The sequence below is a fragment of the Alosa sapidissima genome, chromosome 5, assembly GCF_018492685.1.
Source record: "Alosa sapidissima isolate fAloSap1 chromosome 5, fAloSap1.pri, whole genome shotgun sequence".
Taxonomy (NCBI): domain Eukaryota; kingdom Metazoa; phylum Chordata; class Actinopteri; order Clupeiformes; family Clupeidae; genus Alosa; species Alosa sapidissima.
Window position 1 is genome coordinate 9,344,343 of NC_055961.1, and position 20,179 is coordinate 9,364,521.

At 39.5% G+C, this 20,179-nt stretch overlaps 1 protein-coding gene across 12 annotated transcripts in view; it reads left to right on the forward strand.

The window, feature by feature from the left end:
• The window catches only part of nrxn2a (neurexin 2a), a 207,242-nt gene that overhangs the window by 51,138 nt on the left and 135,925 nt on the right, over positions 1 to 20,179 (forward strand). For 9 of the 12 annotated variants that reach the window (XM_042092085.1, XM_042092094.1, XM_042092095.1 and 6 more), the window contains 3 exons: positions 7,595 to 7,624; positions 7,906 to 7,947; positions 12,479 to 12,493. In XM_042092085.1, coding sequence (XP_041948019.1) covers positions 7,595 to 7,624; positions 7,906 to 7,947; positions 12,479 to 12,493 — 87 coding nt within the window. The remainder of the gene's footprint in view (positions 1 to 7,594; positions 7,625 to 7,905; positions 7,948 to 12,478; positions 12,494 to 20,179) is intronic. The other 3 variants (XM_042092091.1, XM_042092093.1, XM_042092089.1) reach the window with 2 other exon arrangements.

A 20,179-nucleotide genomic window follows, 5' to 3' on the forward strand; every position in this document is an offset into this window, starting at 1 on the left:
ATACTTACAGTATGTACTAGCTCATATAAGCACTTGAATGATAAAATTGGGCCTGACTGCTGCAGGGATGCACAGTGCATCTGTGTCTGACTGTACCGAGCTCAGGAGGTGCATTATTTGTTATTGTCGTGACACACTGCATGATTCAAGGGGCCATTTGTATTACCAGGCTCACAGCTATTGTTCTGTGAATTTGTTAAGGGTCACACCAGGCTGTAAGGCTGACTCAAGAACAAAACTTTGCTGAGAGTGGGAGCAGGCAAGGACGTTAGGACGGACGTCTCACCTAATGAGTCGCTCCTACAGTCGCTCGCTGATACATATGCAACGGCAATCTGTTCTTTCTCATGTAGGCGACCTGTGTGTTCTTCAAATTATGAAGCACAACATTACATTACGGACATTACAAATATGGCCTTGCAGACGTCACAAATACTGCACTCTGATCCTGAAAAGTAAGCATGCGTTGCAGAGGGCTAGCTAACAGGCTCCTTATAAGTGCTAGCACTTACCAGTCGTCTTGAACTGACACTCAACTGTTTAAAAACAGCACTCACTGATGCACTTATTATTACTGTACTGTACTCTACCGTTTTTAAATTGTCCTAAAATTGTTGAAATTATTGCTTTAAAACTTAACTGTTACCATGTTGTTAGTCGCTTTGGTTAAAAATGTGTCAGCCAAATGTAATGTAATGTAATGTAATGTAAAGTGCTGGATATCTGTTTTCATATAGCAGTGTCCCAGCCTCGGTGGAAAATCTCCTTATTTTGCTGACTTCAACATTAATGCCTGTCTCATGCTGAGCACAGTGTGCTGGCTGGATCCCCATGGTAAATGCAGGTCGTTTCACATTCTGAGGGAGTGAAATGTTGAAGCCTGCACAGTGCATTGCAGCAGAGAGGGCCGTCCTTTTGGGAATATGAAGATCATCTGTGCCCTGTATCACCCCGGGAATGATCCCCCCTTAAGCCCGTCAGTCTTACAGCCAGTCATCAGCAGACGCCCTATCTGCCCCCTACCATCTCCCTGTCTACCCCCCCCCCACACACACACACACACACACACTCACCCCTACCGCTGACCTTGGCGTAATCTCGGTTCAAAAGGATCTCCTTCAGCAGTTTCAAAGGGACTCCGAGTCAGGGTGTGGACAACCCTACTCAGCATTTTAATGAAGTCCCAGGTCGGCTGTGTAGTGCTGCAATGCACTGTGCTGCCAGAGTCGGCTTGGGCTGCTATTCATAGGCATTGGTGCTCATAAGATGAGTTTCCCAGTCAAGCTGCATTATTTAGAGGTAGCCACAAGCGAGCTTGAAGAATAAGTGGCTCGGTATGATAAAGGTTTTAGTTTTTAACTTCACCGCAAATCATCATGCTGACAAAATATGTCTGGCCTATAAAAATATTTAGATGTATTTGAGACTTGTGTTTTGACAAAAAAAATCATGAGGTAACGGAGAGATAATATAAACATACAGTGTATATAACATGAAGCGAAGTCAAATGCACAAAACTACTCCAAGACCATAGCCCAGTTGTTGAATTTCACATCTTCAGATTAATCTCATAACATCAGAAATGAATTTCAGCTGGAAATATCGGTGTGTGGAAAGCCCCTGCTGACGTCCAATCACAGCGAGCGCATCTCCATCCTGCTTAATGCAGTAGCATGCGTGCAGCAGGGTGGCCACGTTCGGCACGCTGGCCAAAGCTCCATCTCTGGGATGTTTGCTTTGGTTTGCAATCAGTATGAGCCGTATATGGTGTATGAATGAGAAAATCAATGCGGCCGGTGCTCTGGTGGCATGGCGCTCTATCACTGGCTGTAGGCTCCGCACTGCTGGCTGACACATAAAGGCTTTCTTGCTCTTAGTGCTGCATTTATTACCAGGCTGTTTCATGCAGGATCCCTCCAATGTATTGTCAGATAAGGACAATGGTGGGCTAAGCTCAGCCTCGTTCAACTGGCTCCCTGACAGGGCAATGAATTTAGGGTAGACGATTCGTTTCATCGTCCAGCTGCAGGTTGAAAGCAGGGTGATTCCACTACTGAATGTATGTATTAAAAATATAAGCGAGCCAAGGAGCTTGGTGAAAAGTGCATGGACTGATTCTATTGTCCTGTCCAATTCAGTTTCAGCTTTGAATGACAGACTTAGTAAATAAAGTCTTTATATTATCTAACAATGCTGGAGTTTGCTAATATGAAATATGTGTATTTCTATATGTATGTATTTCTGTGACAAAATATTGGACTATATACATTTTTATTTCTATGCTCTGTTGATTATGTGCTTGATATACAGTATTATGCTGTATGTGGCTCTATAATATTTATTTGTTTATGTGTATGTTAATGGTATTTGGCATGTATACAGTATGTATATGTACTTTTTAGTAATTTGCATTGCTATCTATGGTGATCTAATGTATTTGATGATATATATTTGTATACACAGTATTAATTGTATTCAACACAGAAATGTCATCTGTCACTATTAAGTCTGTCAAGACACTGAGTCTCAGCTGCAGTGTTTGTCATTAATAGGTTTTGACTGCTTATTTATTTCAAAGACCATGCATGCGTGTGGCGCAATAGGCTTTCTGCACTGTGCTGCTGCATTTAAGCTATGCTAATCATCATATGCTAATCATCCTTTAACCAAATTCCTGTTTGTGCCCTTTTTCCTGGCGTGGTGTAAAGGACAAATTAAAAGGGGTCAGTTGCTGAGGAATATGACTGGTCTTTCCCTTACAGTAGCTTTGCTGAAAAATCCCAGCATATGTCTCTTATGCAGTATATATACTGATATATTCTTCCCATTAAAAACCACTTATGAAGACAATTATTTTATCAAATATTCATGTAGAGCTGCATAGCAGAGAGAGGCACATGATCGAGTGAGTGAGGAGAACATGGCGGTGGGGGTGCAATAGAGGAGGGAGGGGAGGGGAGGGGGGGGGGCTTGCTGTAGAGGAAACGTCACGCTAGGGGAGACACCCGAGCCAGTTGCTATGCCAACACAGCCCGGCTGCAGCATTTTAACTCAGACGTCCGCAGCAGGACGTCAGACGTCAGACAGTCCTCTGGAGTAGAAGTCCAGCCTTTCATCTGCTAGTGTTTGTGAAGAAAACACATGACATTGTTGGTGGCACTGGTTGGCATTGTGTCTTATTATGTGTGTTATTTGTTTGTCGTGGATAAGGAGGGGGTCCTCAGCATCGGTCTAAATTGCACTGCAATTTCTGTATGGAACTGGGAATGAATGAATGCTTTATTATTACAGTCGGCTACTTGTTTTAGACCTTCAGATGAGCCAGCTGAGCACAAGACAGTATTGTTACCACAACTATTACCTTGTTTTGCAGCCCTAGCGTCAGACCTCACACTTTATGTACATATTTGTGGGCAAACAGGGTGTTTAATGTTGAGATTTGAGACGCCTTGTTTTGATAATGATGATGATGATGATGATGATGGTGTTGTACTAGTGGCCGGTTCTTGATGTTGAGGCTTCTGGATGCAATCACACCCTGTTCTTGGATCAGGACAGGAGCCTGAAACTGCTGGCTCTGATTAGTTTCCTGAAGGAGAGAGCTGGGCTTTAACACCCTTGACTTTAATAAAACCATAAAAGCAAAGTACCCCCTATAAGAGGAAGCCCCTATAACTTATACATGCCTTTATCTCTAAAAGTGTGAAAACCTCATAAATTGTGTACTACTGTACATCTTCCCAGAAAATAAATCCCAGACCTATAAATCTTGGTTCCGTCTGCGCTGAATTTGCCTTACAGTGACATGAGAGTCTACTAGTGTTGTGATGACCTTGTGGCTGTAAAGATTATCTGTAAAGTGACATCACCTCCACCATAGTCTAATACAGATTAAAAGCAAATTTGACATAGCAGCTGTGGCGATAAGAAAAGGTAGCACCTGATAACCCGATGAACCTTTGATCTCGCTGAGAACCAGAGTGAGAGAGAAGGAGCACTGTCCTACATGGACATAGTCACACGCAGAAAATTTCCCCCATCATAAATATGGAAAATATAATATTCTGTTGTTTCTGTTCAATTTAGATATCTATAAATGTATTTGTTTTTGTTGTGGTAGCCTAGCATATGATGAGAATCAGTTAAAATGTTTTCCCTACAATGCCAAAGTGGGTCTATTTTGATCAAGGCCCTTATTCTAAAATATATTATATATTCCCACTGCTCTGTATGATATACTGTATCCCCACTTCTCCAGTTCCATCTATGCCAATGCTTCCTATCCAAATCCTTCAGCTATTAGTTCTACTCCAAGGCAAGCGAGCCCGTTTCCATTCCAAACCCATTATTCTATTTTACATTAAATCTGATCTGATATAGAATTGGATTATGCAAAATGCACTATCCAAACTGAATGTGATACCAGTAAGTAAAGATTTGAGGCGTTTGATATATTGTGAAAATACCATAGAAAAATATCATAGAATGTAAACACAGCAGATTGCCAAGATAGTCATCTTTGTTTGTGATATATCACTGCGTCTTGTATATTACTGCCTAAATAACCAGCTGTATGTTGGATCAGCCCAGATCAATACCGTAATCTGCTCTATTCTACCTGCACAAAAAGTTTGTATATTCAGAGAAAGATCTAACTGAGACTTTCCTTAGTTTTCCCAGTGTCTTTGTGGCAAAGTCATAGAGCCATGATTTGCTATGGGTTGGGCCACTTCCTTCCCAAGTGTTTTGCTATCTCTCTAATAGAACTCATTATTTTCAGTGCATTAAAAGTGGCTCCATAATTTTCAAGGAATCACACTGATAGGGGAGAGAGACGATGACGATCGAGTCTGGCTGGTGCCATCTCCTTGCTCACTGTTTACCCAAATCAAATGCATGTGTAATGAGGATTTTCACCAACCTTGGTCTGTTTAATGCGGTGATTGTTTGCCACCCGATGGCATTTCAGGCATGCTGATGAAATTCTATTTCCTTTCAGTATATCTATGAAGTTCATGTAAATGCGTGTGTGTGTTTTGCATTGATGTTACCGAATCAATGTTCTGTGTGATGTTTGTGTGTATAGGGAATTCATGGTCCACTTGGAATAATCAGATACTTTGTGAGGCAGCTCAATTTGTGGGAAATGGAGTGATTGTTTTTTGGAAGAGACACTGACATCTGTGCTAGTTTCACTGTCCAGTTTCACTCAGAGGCATGGTAGTATAAAAACAGTAATTTTAGCTGATAATTATAGTCGCACAAAACAGACACCTTGTTTCATTTTAGAATGGTGACCATGCTCAGTCAGGTTTGCACATTGTGAAATGGCCAAGAATCTCACATTTAGAAGACTGTCACAAATAGAATGCCTGCCATTTTAGAAAAAACAGATTATGTTCATGGTCTGATCTTCATTGCCAACAAACATAGCAACAACCTGACACTGTTTTTGAAGGAACTACATTGTCCTCTGGAACCTTGTTTGACCTAATCACCTTTATTTTTCTGATCGACACTGCCAGTACCGTAATTGGATACTATCATGTAGGGGTGGGAATCACAGACTAACTCACATATTGATATTGCCATGATACTTTGCCCACGATAACAATAATATCCCGATGCAATGATAACATCACGATTCTGCAATAGTCAATAGATTGCAAATGATTACTATAGATCACGAAATCTGTCTAAATGAAGTCAAAGAAAAGGCAAAAGTTGGAATTATGCATTTTTTCACTTCATTTCACAACTGAATTGAAACAGTGTACAAAGTAGAGTTTTAGCTTGGTACCGCTTAAAAAAGTATAAAAAGAAATTGACAGTGTAGAGGATTACCCTCATTAATTTGATATGCGCCACCACAAGTACACATTAAGTAGTGACTGATAAGTCAAAATGTCAGATGAGTCCGTTTAGAATATTAATTGAATATGAATGAATTTAATATTTTTGTAAAAATATCGATATTTGGTGCCAGCGCTTTGGTAATGTAGACTTTATATCAAGAGCATAACATCGAGAGAGAAACCAGTTTTGATTTAAGCATGGTTGCCACTGCAGTTGAGAACTAAGAAGTAAATTCACATGACAGAACTGTTTGACTTGGTTGTAGGCTAATGTGTGAACACTTATGCTCATTACCCATTACCTAGTGCTAATTGGTCCCTAAATCTCTTGTTACCTTAATTTTTTTAGTGCCAGTGAAAAACTAAATGCCAGTTACATCTGGAGTTTTGTAAAATAAACACCAAGATAACCTTTTTGAGGTATGTTTTTATTCACAGCTAAGTTTGATAACATATGCAAAATGACCTTGTTGGTATGTATATGGTCATGGGCAGATAAGCACATTTGCTGTTCATGGCCATCCAGGCTGTGCTCTGTGTAAGTCTGTGATCTCGGATGGAGCACCCCATAAAAATGTAAGAAAAGTATTCACAGACATTGCCAAGTCTTTGGCAGCCGTTTTGCCAAAAGGCCCCATTTCAGAATACCAGCAGGCTGCAATCAGTGCCAACTTGGCTGTTTGTGGTGCTAGTAAATTTTTGCATGCCTTTTAGGTAGTTCGCTCACTAGTTTAAGACCGAAATTCTGCAATGCTGCTTAAAGTGAAAAAATAATTTTGCTTTGCTTAAAGTTGTTCTCTTAACGATGTGCGATTCTGTACTGTATGTTCCTGATTAGCTGAAGGTTAGTTCTTGGAGCTTGGCTTTCTCCTCTGGCTTCAAATGGGCTTCTGCTCAGTGCTTACAGCCAGTCTGTTTGTTTATTCAGTGTCTCTCTGCTCATCTAGGTCATGGCAGAGGCTTGTTTACGTTAGGTCTGCCTCACTTTCTGGAATATCAGTTTATACTCGTTACATGAATTAGTACACATTCTATGTGTATATTGTATGGCAATGTTTTGATATGTGTAATGAGTTTGTTTAATGTGAGGTTGTGTAATGAGGTTGATAAAGGTAGATCACTTTTGTTATAGGTATTTTGGCTGAGTAGAATGTGCCTGATTTGTGCTGTGAGTGTTGTGCTACCAACATTCCTCCTGATTTTTTCCCCCCGGTATTCTATCGCAGACGAAAATAAAATTGCAGCATATGGTACATTGAGAGGACTAAATATATACCATACAGCTTGAAAATAATCTACTGTGTGCTTGGTGTCTTTGAAGACCCATTTAGTTGCCAATCAGTCCTGTAGCTCGCATCCTGCATAGGGTCCTCTGCTGCTGGTGACACTGGCTGAGCTGCAGTGAGGCCAATAAGGAGCCTCAGAGAGCTGCCTGTCAAACCTATATATCTATATGTGTGTGTGTTCCATTAGGAAAAAAAAGCATTAGTGTGAGCAAGTGCCTGTGGGGCTTGTGCCAGCCAAAATGCTTTTTTTCCTTCCCCCCTCGTCCTCTCACTCAAGAGGTGTGTGTTTTTTTCAGTTCCCTTCCGTATTTTGAGTTGAATTTGGCATCCGTGTCTGCCTCAGGATGTCTGTCACAAACCTCAGCCAAACGTTGTGACAATGCTTTCGTTTCTTCCCGTGCCTTTCTTGTGACCCTGTTTTTTCCTTTCCTTTTTTCTGTTCTTTCCCTCAAGGTCTGGCGCACCTGAAGTTACAGAGCCGAGGTATGGGGCCTGGTTTGTTTGTTTTTTTCTTTTCCTTTGTTTTGTTCTTTTGTTTGTTTGTTTGTTTTTTTTTTTTTTTTCATTTCTTTTTGCCTAAACCCCCTTTGCATAACCCAATTATTCCAACCCTTTCTTACACAATGAGATGTCGTTCATCTGCTCCCTCTTCTCCACCTGTCTTCCGTCTGTCTTCTCGTCCTCTTTCTGTTTGGTTCCCTTCATTCCCTGCTTCTTGTGTGCTCCCCCATGTCTGCGTCACCCCTGTCCTGTGCACTGGCCAGCACCCGGATCCGCAGCCTTGATCTCTGCAGCCTCTGCCGAAGGTAAAGCTCTTATGATCCTATTGTCTCCATTGGTTTTGGTCAGCCTGCCTTGCAGCGCAGGGCAGATAACAATGTAGGCTTCACTATTACCATACAGGTACTGTAAATGACTGGTTTTCGTGGTTCTGTTTGTAGTAAACACGCGTCAAAATTGGATTATTATTTTTTTTTTTTGCTTGCGGGTCTTTGCAGGGTCTTACAGATTTGTGTTAGGGTCCATGTTACAGATTCTTACTGTTCTAATGCAACGTAGCATCAATAATTGGTATATTCTCATCGATATCATATCGCTAAACATTTAAAATACAGCATGACAGTTCTGTAACATTTGGTGCCGTTCATCAGAACAATTCAAAAGCCATTCTGTTTTGCCTCCACTTGCCTAATGACCTCCAAATGAGAATCGAAAGTCTTGTGATGAAGGAGAGGAGATAATTCAGCTTGATATCAGTGATCATGAGGTGTCAGAAGAGTCTCTGCGATTCATAATTCATACTTCATAATATTTGGCTTTTCTATCAGCAGGAGAAAATTATATGAGATATCTAATGTGTTGGCCTAGACAGAAGATAGGCAAAAAATGATTTTAAAAGATGCCACACATAAATGGTTTACTTATTAATCTATTTATTAGGCTGAGATGATCTTGCCAGATGTTATATGAATACATCCAGCCATTGAGATAAATATATTAAATATTCATGTTCTACCCAGAGCAACACAGTAGGCCTAATGCATTTGTCTATGTGTAGTGTTAACCTATTGCCCATGTTGTTACATTGCAGTAGCCAAGTCAAGTCAAGTTTATTTACATGTGCTTTTCATATACAGAGGTCATTCAATGTGCTTTACATAAACAAAAGCAATAGAAACAGTTAAATAGTTCATTTATTTTTAACCAGTTATTGTCAACCAGTGGTTTGTGGGAATGACTATTTCTATTCAGTGGTGGTCCTCAGGTTGCGTCCTTAGTCAGAATGGTGGTCCCTGGATCACAATCAGTTGAAAGACTGGGATTTATAAGAATGTTAAGAAGCTGAATTTACCATGGACATAATTGTAAAACCTTTCTACCAGTCCCTTTAAGCATCCATCTTTTCATGTTGGTCATTCATAATCATTGTTCATCACATACTCACGTGTTTGACTTATCTTTCATCATTAATCAATGTAGGACAGCATTTGACACTATATACTTCCATATAAAACATGTTCTCACGTGTCAAAATAGATGAAATGGTAGACACTGTTTTTCAGTTATGATTATGGGATCATATGTTTTTCTTGTAGAACATTTTCATCTCAGATGCTAATAATACAGCATTGTGACATTCACCCATCCATCACAGCCGCCCACTACACACCCGGCTATATAAGCAACAAACTATTAATTTGCACAATCACCATTTCATTACCATACATGATTGAATGTATGCAAATAGTTTCTGATGGCATGCAGTAATCACAACAGACAGTTAGCCAAGGAATTATATTGACACACTATTTGAATCCAATCCAAGCATGTTATAGCAAGACTAATGACTATACTATGTGGACTGTAACACTAATGTAATATTTATATGTATTTTTTTAATGACCAAAGCTTAAAATGACTTCCACTGCTTTACAATTAATACTATGATAAAACCATCACATAATTAACATTCCATTTCATTATTATATGAACAGTTATTATATGTTAATATTATGCTCATTTTATTGCCTCCACCTTAGACCTTGAAATTATCATTTTTTCAATGGCCATGTGCTGTACAGTTACAGGTGGTGATTCAACCTAGTGAATGATTCACAGATTCACAGATTATGACTCAGTTTTTTTCCATGTCATAGTCACTTACTAAAGACAAATTACAACAAGTCGTTAACAGATTTTAAAGTTTGTGTGTTTGGATTTGTGTTTGTGTTTGTGTGTAAGTCTGGTAAATAGCACTGAATGTACAGCAGTGCTATGAATGTATAACAATGATTATCAATTGTAGGCCACACAGAATATGAACAGCTGAACAGCATCTAATCTTCCTCAGATTGTGTGTGTGTGTGTGTGTGTGTGTGTGTGTGTGTGTGTGTGTGTGTGTGTGTGTGTGTGTGTGTGTGTGTGTGTGTGTGTGTGTGTGAGTGTGTGTGTGTGTGTTTTCTAGAAATACCAAGTGCATCCTCTTACTCCAATGTTCCAATGTGAAGCAGTGGACGTTAATTTTCTCGGCTTAATAGTTTTTTGCCATTTATTTTTATGTTTTTTTTTTTTTTTCATTTCTATTCTCATGTAGGCTATGCATCCTTTTCAATTACCTATTTGTTCAACTTAAATGCAACTCCCTGAATGTACCCATTACATTTTGAAGAGTATGGAGAACTGGGTTTTCTCATAAATATCATATAGACTGGTAATATCACCCTGGCCAAGAGGGACTGGAACTACAGTCCCACGCTGTTGGAGAGCATAACAGTTTTTTGATCAATCCTATTGCTTGTACCTGTGCCCTTAATATAAGTGATTTCTCTAATTAGCTGATGTAACTCTCTGAAGACATGTTTTTGTGGGGGGGGGGGGGTAGCTATCTTAAGCAGTTTTCCCATTGCTAACAACATAATGACTAACTAGCTTTAGCTTTATCTATCACTTTAAGCCAATCATATCAGTTCTCCAACATCACAGACATCACCAAACATTTTCCCATGTATAGCTTAGCATAAACGATTCTCATTCACGTGTGTTGCTGAACTGTTACAAAACAATTATTTTTTTTAATTTATATCTTATATACGGCAGGTGCCGTTATAATTTACTATAATGGTAAAAGTCTATTTGAACTCTAATTGTCTAATTGTCTAATTAACTCTCAACTGTTCTCACAAAATAGGTACTTATCCACATATCCCATGCTTTAAAAGACAGCTTTGTTCGCTGATCAGTCCAGAAACCTTGCCGTTGCCGTTGTACTTTTTCACTCAAATATTGGAATCCCCCTTTTCAGAAGATCTCTGTTGAAGAGTTGTGCTAATTAAAATCAGCTGGTTTAGTGAATTGTTGGAACAAACTGGGTAGGACTTTACTTTCTGAAGCGGTGCTTGGCTAAAGTTCAGACGCCTAATTGCCTCTTGTTGGTGTTTTGTTGTATACAATGCTGTCTCTTGGGCATTGTGTCCGTAGTTATGGATACCCTCCCGATTATATGCCTGTGTCTCTATAGCTAGGGAAGCTGTTCCACTGCACTGTTTGAAAATCAATTGTAAAAGCAATAGCACTTATATTGTATGATCTCCACAGGACAAAGACAAAGTGCAGCACATTTGGTATAATTCTTTGGAAAATAAAGCATATCTGTCCGTTATTCCATTATTTTGTATTTAAAGCATGTTTAAAATGATGAAAGATTTCTCCTCACGAGAGCACTCACAGTGGTGCATTCTGATCCTTCTTCATTTCTGTTCCAGTCCTTGACACTGCCCCAAGGCAGCACATGATATACCATTACATGCTGTATTTATGGCTGCAAACAATACAATAGCCTTCCTCCGCAGAATGAAATCCTGAGAATACTATGCATCTGGTCAACTTTAGAACTTCATATAACTTTAATCTGAAATAGACTGGTTTACATTCTGTGAAATATTAAGAAGGAAGTTTTACACATATATTTTTGTTCTGGTCACATTTAGACCACAGTTGGCACTTTTTCTTAACAGAATGGGAAATAAACTTTCTGAAGAAAATATTTGGTTCACTGTCTGAACATCTAAGAATGGGTAGAATGGAACTGTGGTATAACAACAAAAATACATATGAGGTTGTGTTATATTGCGTTATCGGTACATGTGGAATCATTGCATACTATAACATTCTCAGTACTGATAAAAGATGATAAGTAAAGAGTCTCTTGTAGAAGTTCATCACTCTAAGGTGTACTTCATCTCAAATCAAGGCAAATCACTTGAAGCTTTCTTTTGTTTGTTTATTTTTGGGCTTTTCCCGCCTTTATGGATAAGTGCGTAAAGAATGGACAGGTGGGAGATGGGGAGGGGGTTTGGAAAATGACCTCAGGCTGGACTCAAGCCTGGGCCCATGTGTCTAGCAGACCGGCTTCCCCCATGTTGAAGAGTCAGTGTCAATATCTCATCTTTTGCTAATGGCCTTAATAATAGTCTTATGTTGCAGTCATACTTTGTATGTTGAAAGGAATAATAAGTTGTTTTTGTCCCTGAAAAATACCAAACAAAATACCTTTGGTTATTATGTAATTATGGCACAATGGGGAAAAAAAAAATTCTCAACATCATTATCTGCACTATAGAGTTCACAAAAGACTCAAGGTCACAAGTTCAAAAGATCATATTAGGATTTCAAACAGCTTGGTGTTTTTAGTGTGCGTGTAGATTTGCAGCTTTAGTATTAGAGCATCCACATTATGAAGGACGTATGACTTTATTTGTTTGTTTCTGTGTAAGCTAATTCTATGGAAGCCTCATTTCGCTAACTGTAAATAACTGTATGCTCTTTTGCTCTCAACAGGTGATGGACATGCAGGTAAGACCACTTTTTCCTCTCTTGCTAATGTCATAGATGCCATCTCTTCACTTTTTTAGCAGACTCACCTTTTTAATATCAAAATAAGTAGGTAATCTTACCTACTATGCTATTTGTGCAGATCTGAGAAGAGAATTTGTGGTGGGGGGTATAAGAAGAAGCACAAGGGGAGTAGAACAAGAAATACAAGGCACACAACCCTACTCTACCTCTTGGGTCTGACACCAAAATCAATTCTCAATTGAGAATCTGGACACTATTCACTCTCAATTTTCAAGGGACGCAACCACTGGTGAAATTACAAACTCCTTTCAGAAGTGCAGAAAATACATTGTTTTTGTAAACAAAGGTTTTTAAGAGCAGTGTTTACTCAATTTAAAAGCTGTCCATACGTCCATGTCCACATCGTTTAATACTAACTCCATCAGGGCAGCCATTGGTTGTGTACAAAGCAATGACAGCTATCCTCCTCTGTCCCCATGCAAGGCCTGTCCCATTTTTAGCCATTATTCGACAGGACAGTGAGGAGATGACTGGAAATGTGTGGTTTTGGGAAATTACCTCAGGTCAGACTCGAACCTGGGTCCTTGTGGTTACTGACCCTGTTTGTGGTAGGGACATTATCACTGCGCTACCACTACAAAAATGCTAAGTGATTCTACATATGAGTGCAAGACTCCAAAAATAGGCACAGTTAAGCATAATTTCTTGCCAGCACACTTGGATACTCTAAAACTGCTTAAACCAGGACACAATTTGCTTCATTTAAGACATTATATAATACACCATGCATTCAGTTGGCCCTTACATGTAGAATTGTATGACTATAAGTGTAAAATGGCGTTTGACATTAGAACAGCAACAAATCCAATACTGCCTGGGTGGATATGAGGAATTATTGGAACTCTGGGATTGTAATGTCATAAGCTAATTTTAGACTTCAGGCCAGGAAACATTGTTCTTCAGGCCAGTGTTTAAGGCCAGGAAACATTTGCTTTAGCTCCTCTGGGGCACTGGATTAAGCAGGTGTATTTACTTAAGAGGATGGAGGATTTACCATTGCCCCACCTGCTATAATGATCACCCAGTTGAAAGCACTGTACATCTTTGAAACTAGGTGACTTATGGTATGATATTGCCTCTAAGTCTGCTGTATCTGCTTTTAAATGAACATTTTAGGGGATTAAACTAAGACCCATGCTGCATGTTACAACTAATAATGTCACTTATCCTAGAAGAGCCTTCATTCTTGCATATTGTTTCAGGTAGGGGACACTGATATTTACATTGTTACTCTATTCATGTTGTTCCAGGTAGCGGACACTGATATTTACATTGTTACTCTATTCATGTTGTTCCAGGTAGCGGACACTGATATTTACATTGTTACTCTATTCAGTTTAATGTAGTGTTATTCAAAAGTGATTACCGGTATGTGTTTGCCAAGCAAGGGCTTTCCTCTTTTCCTCATTTCCAAATTTCAAAGTTTATTGCCTTTGTGTGTGTTCTGAGAACCTGATGACGACCTGAGAAGGTAAAAATGTTGTGTGTGTGTGTTACAAAATGAAAAAAATAAAACACTCATGAATATATTTAGTTTTGGGCTTGTACTGCACCTACAATGGGCACAATGTGTGAAATACCTACACTTCCTATAATGTATTGGAATGACATACTATATCTCTAGTACCTACAGAGATATAGAGACAGTTCCGATATACTGCATGTTAGGTTAATCGTTGAGTTCTCCTGAAACGTTTGGGTGGGATAGGTACAGCATTTGTCTCGTTAATTCACAGAGAGACACATTTGTCAATGGAGTACGGGTAGAGACATCAGTCGGAGGAAGGGCGTTATCGTCGTTCAGCTCATCGGGAATAATGGAAAGAGAACTTTGTTTTTTAATTAAGGTTGGGCTGGGGGCCATGATTAGACCACTAGTCATTAATCAACCCAAGTTCCATTCAAGTGCTGGGCCTGTTGTGCCTGAGAACGAGCTCAACAGTATGCTGGGGCCATGCTGTGTCTCGTTCACTGGATGCTATGCCTGTTCTCTCATGGTGGTGCACTATGCATACTGCAGGTTTGAGCATTCTTAATGCTTTTCACATGCTTTTCTTTAAGAGAACATCTTAATGGTATTGTATGGCTCTGCTATGACGTACTTTGTATACGCTGCCAAAATTAGCTGATTGATTTCCTATATCTGGTGGAAGATGGACCCATTTGGAGCCTCTCTTGTTTAGCATGTGCTCTAGCAGTTGAGGTGGAGACATTTACAATATGCCTGTTTTGCTTCCTCTTTCCAGAGACCTTAGCAAGCTCGACAGTGACTCATGATATGGCCTTTATGCCCATATGCTCAGCTAAAGTTCTGAAGCTGTACTAGATGTGGAAAGTTACTCTATATCCATATTTCAGAGAACCGTCTGGTTATTCTGTAGCTGTTACATGATGATGCATTGTCTTCTCTTTGTAAGAAATGTGAACCTACATAGTCATGAACTAGATCACATGGCTCTGCAAATCAGATTATTTAATCAACATTTATAGTGAGCATTTGACTCACTTAAACAGGCTACAATTTTTTAATTGTTATGATGCTCATATTTATTTGCAAAATGTTGCTTAATTAAATGTTTACTGTGGGATGGTCACAAAATCTCATGCAATCAGTTTATTTTCTGATGCAATCCCTGTGTTCAGATGAGAAAAGTACATTTTCTCAAGGGTGGTCTTAAGCATCGTCAAAGACTGTTAGTTATCCACACAACCTACACTTCTAGACATATCTTTTCTTTACCGCTCATCCCATGGCAATCACTTGAGCATCTTTATCTTATCCTCTGCTTTCTTCTTCCGCTAGGAGGAACATCCCCAAATGAGTTATTAAGCAGTCGTTATATAACAGTAATGTTCCATGTTAATGTTACAGCAACACAACTATGCATTGGCACGTATGAACAGACCTACTGTAAGTCAGCGTTAACTGCCTGAATGCAGGCTAACTCATTAGCTTTGATGAAATGTGAAACACTGAGGCAGTTGACATGCTGTATAGGGCTCCGAAATGGCTTTTTATTTGTTGTTTCTAAACCTGTTTCAATCACTGTTTCATTCTCTGTATATTGTGTTGCAGTTACAGTATAACCTACACAGAAAGTCTGCTCTTGCAGGCTGTATCATTATCTTGCCTTCGCACCTACAGATGATTATGTGGTTGAGTGACAGAACATCACTGAAGACTGGACTGATTACTGTTAATTGCAGGTTTAGTGAAGTGAGGTAGGCCTGAACAGAACTAATGCTGTTGTAGCTGACATTCCTCATTTGACCTGTAGTTCACCTAATTATATATTTCTCTTTGCACTCATGATGAAGTTGTTGGCATTGAGGTCTCTAAACAGTGTACTTTCAACATTATGAAAATCAAATAGCCACAGAAGCTCAATATGTTGTTGTTTGCTTCCTTGTGTTGTCACAAAGAACATGCAAACTTATATTGCTATGGATTTAGATGATGAATACACTCTGCTGGAATAGACCTTGAGTCCCACATTTGAGTTTGTGCGAGCAATTTTAAGAAGTAGACACTTGCTACTCTTAAACCTGGGATGTATGTTATAATATTGTTGTAAGGGTTGCTTGTTTAGCTGGAGGTTAAATGTTGGTTATGTCCTTTATTGTGGAGTACTTGCAGTATATGGATGGAGAAAGTGTCATTCTTTGCCTGATCAGACGGTCATGGCCACAGTGGAGTAGTTACTTGGCTGTGCACATCTTAAGAGCAGTCTTGTTTGAATCTACGCTCATCCTAGTCAGACAGCCTGTCAAATGGTAAATATCAGTGACGTCGGCTGTGATCTTCCACAAGCAATTAAAATCCCATCAGTTCAGATGTATAGATGTACAGTGTAATGAATGGTATAAGATGCAGATATCAACAGCATACATGCATGTAATTGCTGTTAATTTTGAGGCTCTCTCATGCCAAATTCATAAGCATGTACAATATACTCAGGAAGATGCCAGTAAACTAATGACCCAGGCCTCAGACAGAGCTAATTCATAATCCTGAATTGTGAAATGGCTTTTCGATGAACTTTAAAGAGCAGAGCATGTCCTTGACATGGGCCTGGCATTAGAAAATGAAAGAGACGGGAGTGGAGTTGCAGGAGCGGCCTATAAAAAAGATGGTTATTAAAATTGTGTCTGCTCTTCCGCGCTTTAATTTATTGCACTCGTTCACCCTTTTCCACATTTCTCATCTCATCTCGTTTCATCTCCTAGCCCCTTCTTTCCTTCTGTTTTCACTCTCACTCTTGTCTTACTGTATCTCATGTGTTTTTGTGTTTTCACCTCTTTCTTAAAGCAACACAAAAGAGTTTTTTGTACCTTAAAATAATGTTTCCAAAATCGTTTCAGTGGTTCATCAACTTGTAACAGGGTGAACGGCACTTCTGTATTCGCTTCGCAGCCCTCTATCGGTTATAACCGCACTATGTAAGTTTGTCAGATCGGGTAGCGGATCTGTAGTTCGATGAAATGAGACATAAGAAATAGTGATGGGGACGAGACCGCCTATGCCGAGTCCGAGTCAAGACCGAGTCTTTGAAGGGTCGAGACCGAGTCGAGACCGAGTCTGTTGGTTTTCAAATACAGTCGAGTCCGAGTCAAGACCGAGTCTTTGAAGAAGCAAGTCCGAGTCGAGACCGAGTCCTTTAGGAGTCGAGACCGAGTCGAGACCAAGACCATAAAAAAAATTCAGTTTTAATATTCAGAATTTAATATCACCCCAGTTAATAATCAACAGTTAGGCCTACAGACTAAGCTAGATTGGGAATTGTTTAGAGGAGCAGTCTTAACGTCTTAATATGGACTATGCTGACCTACAGACACTCACCGGCAGCAGAGCCATAGAGATAAATAACCGGCTCTGACGGCAGTATCTTTGCCTTTGCACCATGGGATGTCATTTTCAAATAATGCCGGTCAACATTGCATTTTATTATTAATGTTGTTATGTGTTGTCTGTTTTTTTATATGAACATAAAAAATGCGTTGGTCTCGAGGACTCGGTCTGAAATTACGAGTCCTTCTCCTCCCACTGTGGTCCGAGACCGAGTCAAGACCGAGTCTTTGAAGGAACGAGTCCGAGACGAGACCGAGAAAGCAGAAATTGGTCTCGAGACCGGACTCGAGTCCGAGACCGGACTCGGGTACTACATCACTAATAAGAAACTACAAATTTGACTTGCATTTGATGTCGCAATACATCGTACTTTCATAAATCATGCAACATATTCTACCTTGTCTGTGGACATTGTTATTTGCAAAGCCGCTGGATAAACAAACAGTGTGCGTGCGACAGAGGGAAAGTTCTTTGGTGAGATCTTTCTCATGTGTTTTCACCTCTTCCTTAAAGTTTCTTGCACACACACACACACAGACACACACACACACACACACACACACACACACACACACACACACACACACATAAAGGTAATGTGGTTGTTATTGCTCTTTCATCTTTCGATGAGATTTCATCATTCAGAACATGGTCATCAAATCATCAGTAGATTCTTTGAAATGACAGCTGTCATAATGAGTGGTACTGTACCTTGGACCACACGTCACACACTGGAATGCATATCATGGAAAGTCTGGTGGGACGCAATTAAGATAGTAAGTCATTTATGTCAGTAAAGTCTATAAATCAAAGAGTATCAGCTTCTATAGCTGCATCTTTATGAAAACATACAGTACAGAAAATTTTGGCCATGAGAATATCTTTCTCCCCTAGAAATATTTCTCAATGCTGTAATCTTATTTAAACATCAGCCTCCACACTTTTCAAAATGTTGAAGTCACCCAGATGGCTGTTTGTTTTCTGCTAAATATCTTATGAAGAAAGTCATTAATAAAACACAACGTCTGAACAAAAGTCTGAACATTAAATGCTAGGTATGTGCTGATTGTGAGAACCATAGGATTATTTGACAAATCATTCCCATGGGTTACCTTGAAGAAATGTAACATTTTATAATAATATTACAGTATATAAGAAAATATACCAGAAATATTCTGCTATATTTCATTATGGACAAAGTTATACATACATGTAAAATCATTCATTCTCATTCTCATTCTCAATGGCAGCTGGGCTGTTAATTTATTTTCTACATATTTTACCTTTCCTCCATTTCACTAACCAGATGAGATGAAATGACCATCAATAGATCTAGATTTCTCTCATATTGCTTGAGATCTCTTAAATGAAATGCAAGCAAAGGCCTTGAACTCTGAGTGAGTCTAAGTGGGGAAATGTTTGTTTGATCAACGCTAATCCTCTCCCCCGATCTATATTTGAGGATCTGCGATCTTTATGAGAGCCATCTATCTGGGCTGAACCGCTGGCTGAGTGTATAGATTTATTGCTCCACAATGGCAGCCGTCCTCAGTTATTCTCAGGCAGAAGCTTAAGGGCATCAGCCAGCTGTCCCCTTCGCTCGGATCAGACTCGCAATCCATTTGCCACACAGCATCCGGCGCTTAGCACAACGGGAGAGTTCTGGAGATGTGTAAATGTCTATCAAGAAGGACAAACGCAAAAGGTTTATATGTCATTTTCTCATCTGCATCTGCACACATAAGAGATCCTGAACTGTAGGGCACTGAAGCTGTGATAGCACAAGCTGTTAATGGTGGCTCCCTTTGCGCAGGTAGTGTGTTTAATCCATTAATACGACCTCACAGTTCTCCCTTTCAGTTCCCAACCTCATTGTGATTATGGTCTGTAAAGATCTCTTACAGAACCTCTCCATGGTAACCATTCTGGAATTAGAAATAGGGTAAAAATAACCCTAAAACCGAATGGGAGTGAGAAGCAGCAATGAACAGCAGGACAAATGCTTTAGCAATAAAGGATATTTCCAGTCTGCCATGTGTCTGCAGGAACCCTCCCCCGCCATCGTAGTAAGGTGCTCGATAGCTGCTACTTTTCTTCTCCACCTCCTAACCACTATCATCCAGAATGCAGACAGCTTTTCCCCCCCTGCTCGAAAAAAATGAGCCTCTCTACCTTAAAACGGCACCGTGGCTGTCATGTGATGCACTTTGTTGGCCGGATACATTTTCTGCAGGCAGCAAGGCCTGACAGAAGGGCTGCTAAGGGAAAAGAAAAAGCATCTTCAGGTATACTTTCACAATCCAGCACCACTTTTGGGACACACTCTGAAAAATAGCTCAATCTGTAAATCCTGTAAAAGAAATTTGTAAATACATACAGTAGAGAGCTGACTAACAGCCTCGCTGCTGATATATATACTTTAGCTCAACTGTATATATATATATATATATATATATATATATATATATATATATATATATATATATATATATATATATAGTATTGTGTGTGTATATATATATATATATATATATATATATATATATATATATATATATACAGTAAAGTATATATAATAATATTTATTATAACCGCCGCGCAGCGAAGCTTTAGTCAGATTTTTTTTTATTTTTTTTTTCGCATGTCCAAATTTCCGTCAAGGATTCCCGGGACACTGAAAGACCGGGGTACACGAAACTTGGTGGGCATGTAACCCCATATGGATAGCATGGAACCATCATTTTTTCGTTTTGATCTGTAGCCCCCCCCCCCCT